This window comes from Chelonia mydas, chromosome 16 (genome assembly GCF_015237465.2).
Source record: "Chelonia mydas isolate rCheMyd1 chromosome 16, rCheMyd1.pri.v2, whole genome shotgun sequence".
Taxonomy (NCBI): Eukaryota; Metazoa; Chordata; order Testudines; family Cheloniidae; genus Chelonia; species Chelonia mydas.
In genome coordinates, this window is record NC_057857.1 from 1,079,496 (window position 1) to 1,088,771 (window position 9,276).

Genomic DNA, 9,276 nt, shown 5'->3' on the forward strand with positions numbered 1-9,276 from the left:
GAATATTTTATTACGCTTTTGGCTACACTTTTCCCCTCACCTTTTTATCTACACACTCCCCATCTGTGGCCCCACAAAGTCGCCGGATCTCCTGGTTAACCTCCTCCTAGCCCTAGCTAAAACAGCCATTTATAAAACCAGAGAGAGGAGGTTGGCTAATGAAGCGTCCTGCGATTGTAGGGCCGTTTTCCGATCCTCAGTACATTCACGTATCCGGGCGGAGTTCCTCTGGGCAGCGTCCACCGACTCCCTTGACGCATTCAAGGAGCGGTGGGCGCTGTCCGAGGTTCTCTGCTCGGTGACCCCGTCCGGTTCCCTCCGTCTGACCCTTTGATTGAGGGGAAGAGTGAGAGACCCCAGCCCCAGCCGTTGCCGCTGCGGATACCATCATCACTGTCACCTAGGAGGGGTCCTATCACATGTGGTGTACTTCCCCCCCACCCCCAAACTGCCCACCCCGCAGCCGTGCCCATCTTGTCGGGCACTCTCAGGAGAGGAATAATCGGTGACACTGGGCGTGGCACTAGGTAACTCGAGGGGGTGGAAGACCATGAGTGTCGAGAAAGCCCCCCCTGCTCTAGGTCACCAGGTAACTCAGGAGGGTGGAAGACCACGAGTGTCGAGGAAGCCCCCTGCTCTGGGCCCAGGCTAGCCTGAACACTTCTCCCTCCTGAAGGCTGCTTTGTTATACCTTGTGTTTGCTTTTGTTTTGTTGCATAGTTTTGCTTTATCCTTTTTGGTGATTCTTTGTAAGTGTTACACAAATAAAATTCTTTTCTGCTTTTAATAAAAACAAGACCACTCTCCTGCTGCCCTCTGGCCATGCTGTATCACACTTTGCTGAGACGTGTGATGGCTCAACTAAAAGTGCTTGATGTGTTTAGTTGTGATTATTGACAGACTCCTTGCAGGCACTGCAGAAGGAACCAGTCTAAAGCTGGGCTTTTTGATAAACTGCTCTGCAAGGTGCATCAACACCCAACGTGACCAGTGTGAGCAGTTCAGATTTGTTTAATTTGGCTGCATATGCATCTTGTTTGATTTTTGAGGGTAAAGGTTGGGCATGAGAGCAGGAATAGCTCAAACCCATGTGGTGATGATGCCACTGCTTTGCTGGTTTATTACCCCCGCCGGTTGGCAGTCAGAGCATTTCCCCTGGTGTGCCTGCAGAAACTGCCACAGTCTAGAGAGTAGAGCTGCATGTGGCTTCAGGATTGATTTACAAGGTAGGAGCTGGAAGTTAGCTACAATGGATGTGTACAGTAATGCAGGTTCAGGGAGTTCACTGGAGTCCTTCTGATCAATATTCTGAAAGCATCTTGAGTTCTTAAATAGAATGCTGAATTGATATGGGGCAGCATGAATGAGTCTGTAACAGTCTCTTGTTGTCTATCTTGTGATATATCTGGAGGTTTCTTTGTGATTACTCGAAAGTGATTAAATCTTCTAAGTAACATTATCCTGTTTCTAGGCTGGAGTATTGTCTAGCGCTTAGAACATGTGAATGGAGTTGGGGTTTGTAGGGGGACTGTTGTGCCACTGGTCCCACTGGGCCTCAGTTTTCCCATCTGTAGCTGATCAAACAGACCTATAGGCAAAAGTGAGGAAATTAAAATTCTTAGACTCAGGGTGGAGGCTACTTAAGCAACCCATAAGAGAATACCAAAAGGCACGCTTACCCCTAAAGAAGAAAGGAAGAAGGAAAGAGGGAGGGTCGGGGGCAGGGGGAGCATGATGTAAATGGTTCAGTGATTTAACTTCAACAGTTTATTCAAGCTAAACAGGGAATCCCTCAGAAAAAGGTGCTCCAACTCTACTGACGCCAAGAGACAGGAGCATAAACTAGGGTGGATGAAATACAAAGTCAAAATTAGGAGGCTAAAAGGGAAGAGCAAATAGCCAAAGACAAAAATCAAATAAAGAATTGTAAGTGCTTTGGAAACAAGGCAATCTGTGAAAGATCTAAGGGGTGGTTCAGAATTTCGTGCACTTTGCAGAGAAGCAAAACGATTTCTTTGCATCGGTCACCACCACAGAAGATACTGGGGAGATACTCCATGCGTGTGCTCTTCAGGTAATACTCCATGCGTGTGCTCTTCAGGTAATAAAAGAGGTAGACTAAGCAATTCAAATGGAAGTTGCTGGAACAAACGGATAAATTGAGGAATGTCGGGTCCCCAGGACCAGATGATATGTCCAAGAGTTCTGAAGAAGTTTAAGATAAAAGGGACTGAACTGGTGGCATAAATTTGCAATCCTGCACAGGGCCGTCCTTAGGATTTATGGGGCCCTATGCAATATTATTAAACTGGTGCCCCTGTACCTGATGACAGCCTGGGCTCACAGCCCAGGGGTGCAGGGGGAGGGACGAGGCAGAAAAGGATAGCAAGATGCCCTGCCTGCCTTATGGTGGTGGAGAGTCACAGTTCCCCACGGAGACCCCCGCACCCTCTCCCTCACAGAGAAAGGACATGCAGAAGGTACCTAATTAAAAGCAGTAAATTTGGGAATAAAAAATGTCAGTCACAGGGTTTTTGATGTTCCCTGAAGTTTGTCGAGATTTATTTGCAAAAACTTTGTAGTAAGGGTGAGTCAGCTGTCTTGCTGAATACGATGTTAAATATTATGGGATACATGATGCAGCTCTTCTCTGTTTTAAGTTTTCTCAATCAGTATTTCTAAGCTGATTCTGTATTTTAAATGTACTCTTAAACCTTCATAAAGTAATCATTCCAGATTATTACATATTTAACTCACTGAAACAAAGACATTATTTTAAATTAATCAGTCACAGGGGTTTAGTGTGTTCATAACAGTGTTCATTGCTTTTAGAAAAGGGGAACACTAATTTACTTTGTGTGATCTCCATAACAATAGACATATTTATGAAATTTCACCAACTTTAAAAAAATATGTTTCCAAAGATTTTAGGCATAACAAAGGATTTTATATCTTTCTAAGGCACTGATTTTGCTGGAGGGTTCTCTTAAAACTAGTTCATCAGATTAGTCAGAAGTAAAGAAAGGGAAACTCTTTGTCCAGCTTTCTGGAAGGAAAGGGGTGTTGTCCCTTTAAGGGCTCGCTTCAAGGTTGGGAGGGGGAAGGGAGAGAAAGGGTTGGACAGAAAAGACAGGAAAACTTTGGAAGCAAGTTTTTTTTTACTATAGTAATTAAAATTAAAATGTGTATTTTAGATAAGGGTGGTCTTTTGAAGGATTTATTTAAAAATCTATATATCTGAAGATCCAAGCATTTAAGGCTAAAGATGATTGTGCATCTAAAAATCTATTCAAGGATTTTTTCGAGATTTGATTTTATAATCTTCACCAACTCACTAAAGAAATATTTTTAAAGCAAATTTTAAACTAAGGTCCTGTAGACTAACATGTTCTGAGTAAATATTACAGTAATGCAGAACTGTTTTTGTCAGTAAATTCAGAAACTGACAGTATATACCTGGGGTTTGGCAAATGCCTGTTAAATGGCTTCATTACCTCTTTAACAGTTTCAGTGTTTTGCTAATAGGTCTGGCAGGCTGGAAGACTTTTTCACTTTTAAGTCACTAGATCCCCTCACCAGGCTGCAGCAGCTAGCTGTGGGAGCCTGCAGGAAGGGTCAGAACAGGGATAAGAAGAGCTGGGAGGGTGGACACTAAGACCCAGTGGTGCCCCAAATTTTCAGGTGCCCTGCGCAGCCACATATTCTGCGTATGCTTAGGGACAGCCCTGATCCTTCAGTTAATTCAGTGCCTGTGATTCCAGATGGTAACTAATGTCTTACCTAACTCTCTAACTGGCGCTAGGGATTATCCTGATAATGTCAGAACAGTGAGTCATACTGCAAAACCAGGAGTATGGGTTGAAACAACATTAAAATAGAATGATAAAACACCCAGGTAATTGTGATATGATCAGAACAAGCCAGCATGGGTTTAATAGGGGAATATCACACCTCCCAAGTACATCAACAAAATAGTGAATATCATTTATTTATTTCAACTTTCAAAAAGCCTTTGACAAAGACCCTTCTAAGAGGAAACTTCTGTAAACTGGTGGTGATGGGAAGATCAGAGGCTGGCTAAGAGACAGCAAACAAGGAGTAACAATACGGGCTCAATTTTCAACATTGTAAAAGAGGGACAGAGAGGTCCCAAGGTTTTGTCCTGCGGGTGGCATTGGCATTGCAAGGACTGGTGTTGACAGAGGCACCTCTGCGACTGAACATGGACAGCACCTTTCATTGTCCCTTGCTTTGCTCTGACCTCCGCAAATATAGATCTTCCCAGATCTTAACAGAGTCACGCTGGAGAATATATAAGTGACGGGTCTCTTCCAAACTCAATCCATGGCATGATGCCAAAAGTAGATTGTTCAGATCTGCCAAACAAGATTGTCCCTTTTCTTCTGTGTTTGCATGAATTAGTGTATTAATATTTGTGTGTATTAATCAGTGGCAGTAATATTTGTGTGCAGTGACCAGTGGTGTTAATATGTCAACATTTTACATTATCATTAGGCTTGACAGGGAAGGCCCCATTGAGATGAATGGGATATTTCACACCTCCTTAACCAGGCAATTTTAATGCAGCTACTAGCAGACATTGGTACATCAGTTTACATCCAGGTTTTGAAGGTTATCTCTGCAACCAGGCAGGCTAGAGAACTGATACCTCTAAAATGACAGCTTGATTTGTGGTCCCCAGGGAAAAGTAACTAGTTCATTGAGTTACCATTAGTTGGCCAAACCTGACTCTCCTTCCTGGCTGAGTGCTCTGTAGCTCAGGATGTTGTTAGCAAACATTTTGTAATTCTCCTGCAGTGCTCTCTGTCCATTACTTGTGCCAACTAAAACCAATTATTCTCTTTTCCCTCCTATTCAGATGAATCTGACTATCAGACTGAGTATGAAGAAGAAATTCTAGACAACCAGAAGGACGATTACGCTAATTTCCTAAGCAGCCAGGTGGAAGAGGATTCTGACTCCGTAAGAACTGTGCTCTAGACTAGCTCTGTGTGTCCTTTTGCCGGCCTTTAGTCTGAGAAGCATGTCAAAGCCAAATGTTTTCCTGCAGGCATAGAGCCTTATCTAGGTTAGGTGGTGGGATCACAATTTCGTGGGAAGGTGTGATAAGGGGCAGTTGAGAGAAGCAGCCTCTAAGGCTGGTACTGAAAGGAATCTGATAGAAGAAAATTCGACCGTCTGTAGTGTAGTGCAGGTACTGAGTGCATTCCTAAGCCATGTTCCATCCCTCTCAGGTGTACAGCAGTTGGTCACAGAGCAACATATCCAGGCTATTTGATATCTTCGGTTACATGTGACCTACAACCCTGCAAAGCCAAACCTTTCAGTCTTCAGGGGAGATTGTTGGAAGGAACCAAGTCATAAACAGGAGATTTTGTGTGGCTGAAACTTGTCAGCATCCTTTAAAGGGTCCATAATTTAGCAGAGTGTTGACATAAGCTTTGTCCCTTCCTATACACATAGCGGAGAGAATGCGTGTCTCATGGCCAGAGTTCACATACTGGCATTTAAATAGTTATAATCCATCTCTAATTTGTGTCGACCATGAAGTTTTCTGACCTTCCATCTTGGAGCAAAGCGTAAATGGGATCACACAGCTCCACTTAGGTAATGAAAAACTCTACATCAAATCTGTGTCACTGTTCTCTCTCTCTTACGGGGAGGGTCCTGGCCAGTTTGAAAGAGCTACAAATCCCTGCTAATATTTGGAATGAACAGTTCTTGGATGGGAGCATGTGAACAGGTTTGGGGACCTACACAAATAAGATACACAGGGAAGGACGTGAGATGGCTTCAGTGTTTCCAAGTGATAGCAGCAAAGCGCGAGGGCTGTCTCGTAGATCCACACAGATTCATGTTCCCAGTTGTATTTAAAATCTTCATCTGCTAAACTAATCCTTCTGAGACTGAAGTCTGATATGTAAAAGGCTCCTGGGGGAGGAAGGAGAGAGAGGAGTGTCTTTGTTTATCTGGAACAGTCTGTTAAATCATTTCAGATCAGATATCTCCTGCTGATGAGTATGTTTGTTTCCTCCTTCAGGATGAGGATGTACAGATAAGAAAACGCACCACCATCCCCAAACAGGAGAGTCGACCCAACAGCACAGGGGAGCCCAGCTAATCCCCAGGGAAGCCACCAGGACTTGTCTTTCATTTGGTCACATAACTGTAGTTTCACTGACTAACAGCCCTTTTTATAAAGAGATTGCTTGGTTGAGATGTTGCAGTTTCTCATCCCTCTCCGATCAGGATGGAGGGGCTGTTTAACTGTCCTGAGAGGAGACCCACCATAATGAAGCACAAGAAGTGCCAGTGCGCTGCCCACAACTCCATGCCCAGTGATATCTCATGCCATGGAAATTTACAATGTCTTTGCTCCTTTCTCCAGGTACCATTGTGGGTTGCAAGTCATTGATCTCTCTGGGGTTTGTACGGCGAAGGGGTGTGCTGGGAGTTGTCTGTGGTTAGAAGTGTGTTCAGATGCTGCTTTGGCTGTCTGCCACCATGAGTTCTGTTTGCTGTTCTGGCCCAGAAGGCTAAAAAAAAAAAAGAACATTGCTGGAATGAATGTGCACGGCCACTGCTGCGAACGGTCAATACGGGAGCACTAGCGTGCAGGGCGTTTGTCACAGGAGCCAGGCAGCCACGTTGTTAACGCAGCTCTGTATTTATTTTGCAACTGTGTAAGTAGGAGCAATGCTGTGATAGTAGGATAAAGGGTCTCTGTCTGCTTGAAGACTTAACAGGAAATCTAAATGCTACAAGTTAATTACTCTAAAGATTACTCATTTGCTTCAGATACTGTATAATGAAGCCAGCTGCGGAGCATGTAATGATGGCACATTTAGTTGCTATTTGCCAGGCAGTTACAGAGTAGCTGCATAGCTGTAGCTGCTGAAATGAAATGCCAGTACGTGGTTCTCAGTGGGTTACAAGATTCTGTCATTGATCAGTCACTGTTTTGTGGAGTGTGATAAATTGCCAGGGAGGTTATGTTGAGTCGATAAGAGTTCATGTTTTAAAGGTCTCATTGCAGGCATGCAAAACTTTGCCCAACTTTTCAGGAGCTCCACAAAGGTTGCAGCCATCTAAAATGGAGCAGTCCAGGTTCCATTCCCAGCGTGGTACTCTCTGTCATGACCCCGCTGGAAGGTGTTCGAATGCTAAAGATTTTTGAGAATGCACCAGTAATCCAAAGATCTTAAGTCACTTCTGCTGAGATCAGATCCTCCTAAGGTGACACTTGTACTTAAGAAGACACCCTCAGTTTATAACCACAGCTGGAGTCCTTTTTATATATGTACTTTAAAATAAAATTGCAGCAGAGAAATCAATGCTTGCTGTTGTCATTTACCAGAAGGCTACGGAAAATGTGGATGGCTGCACCAATCCAGTACACATGGTCATTCATCCACATAAGGCCCTGCAACATCTAGAAAGTTGGGGCAGCCTCCAGGATTGTCACGGATCTGCAGGGCAAGTTGCCTTTGAGCTTTGTACCGTCTCTCAAGGAGTCGCATACTTTATAGTGCTAGACATTAGCCATCACCTTTTTGCAAAGGGGAGCCCCGTGGCTCTACTGCTCTGAGACTGGGCCCTGCCTTCAGTACCCCTGTTTCTCACCAGGTTCCCTCAGCAAATCCAAAAGAACTTGAACTCCTGTTGGAAACTTTCCCCCTTCGGAGCGAAGAACTCAGCAGATATTTGCAGCGACGCAGGTCAGGCTTTTCAAAGCAAGACAGCTTTTATTAGTCAACTGGAATAAAGTATTTTAGGGTTCTTAGTAAGGCTGTCGATTAGTCACAGTTAACTCGTGATTAATTCAAAAAAATTAATTGCGATTAATCACAGTGTTAAACAATAGAATACCGTTGAAATGTATTAAATATTTTTGGATGTTTTTCTACATTTTCAAATATATTGATTTCTATTACGACACAGAATATAAAGTGTGCAGTAAAAAGAAAAGGAGGACTTGTGGCACCTTAGAGACTAACCAATTTATTTGAGCATAAGCTTTCGTGAGCTACAGCTCACTTCATCGGATGCATTCAGTGGAAAATACAGTGGGGAGATTTTATATACACAGAGAACGTGAAACAATGGGTGTTACCGTACACACTGTAATGAGAGTGATCCGGTAAGGTGAGCTATTACCAGCAGGAGAGAGGGAAAAAAACAAAACCTTTTGTAGTGATAATCAAGGTGGGCCATTTCCAGCAGTTGACAAGAACGTGTGAGGAACAGTGGCGGGGGGGGGGGAATAAACATGGGGAAATAGTTTTACTTTGTGTAATGACCCATCCACTTCGTCTTTATTCAAACCTAAGTTAATGGTGTCCAGTTTGCAAATTAATTCCAATTCAGCAGTCTCTCGTTGGAGTCTGTTTTTGAAGTTTTTTTGTTGAAGAATTGCCACTTTTAGGTCTGTAATCGAGTGACCAGAGAGATTGAAGTGTTCGCTGACTGGTTTTTGAATGATATAATTCTTGACGTCTGATTTGTGTCCATTTATTCTTTTACGTAGAGACTGTCCAGTTTGGCCAATGTACATGGCAGAGGGGCATTGCTGGCACATGATGGCATATATCACATTGGTAGATGTGCAGGTGAACGAGACTCTGATAGTGTGGCTGATGTGATTAGGCCCTGTGATGGTGTCCCCTGAATAGATATGTGGACACAGTTGGCAAGGGGCTTTGTTGCAAGGATAGGTTCCTGGGTTAGTGTTTTCGTTGTGTGGTGTGTGGTTGCTGGTGAGTATTTGCTTCAGGTTGGGGGTTGTCTGTAAGCAAGGACTGGCCTGTCTCCCAAGATCTGTGAGAGTGATGGGTCGTCCTTCAGGATCGGTTGTAGATTCTTGATGATGCGTAGGAGAGGTTTTAGTTGGAGGCTGAAGGTGATGGCTAGTGGCGTTCTGTTATTTTCTTTGTTGGGCCTGTCCTGTAGTAGGTGACTTCTGGGTACTCTTCTGGCTCTGTCAGTCTGTTTCTTCACTTCAGCAGGTGGGTATTGTAGTTGTAAGAATGCTTGACACCATCATAGGGCCTAATGACGTCAGCCACGCTATCACAGGCTCGTTCACCTGCACATCTACCAATGTGATATATGCCATCATGTGCAAACAATGCCCCTCGGCCATGTACATTGGCCAAACTGAACAGTCTCTACGTAAAAGAATAAATGGACACAAATCAGACGTCAAGGATTATATCATTCAAAAACCAGTCGGAGAACACTTCAGCCTCTCTGTTC

The 9,276-nt window shown here is 43.8% G+C and overlaps 1 protein-coding gene across 7 annotated transcripts in view; it reads left to right on the forward strand.

Moving 5' to 3' along the window:
- PNPLA7 (patatin like phospholipase domain containing 7) overlaps nt 1-7,351 on the forward strand; it is a 398,841-nt gene extending 391,490 nt beyond the window's left edge. For all 7 annotated transcript variants that reach the window (XM_043530657.1, XM_043530661.1, XM_043530656.1 and 4 more), the window contains 2 exons: nt 4,880-4,983; nt 6,062-7,351. In XM_043530657.1, coding sequence (XP_043386592.1) covers nt 4,880-4,983; nt 6,062-6,142 — 185 coding nt within the window. In that variant the 3' untranslated portion in view covers nt 6,143-7,351. The remainder of the gene's footprint in view (nt 1-4,879; nt 4,984-6,061) is intronic.
- Nucleotides 7,352-9,276: the final 1,925 nt, after the last annotated feature.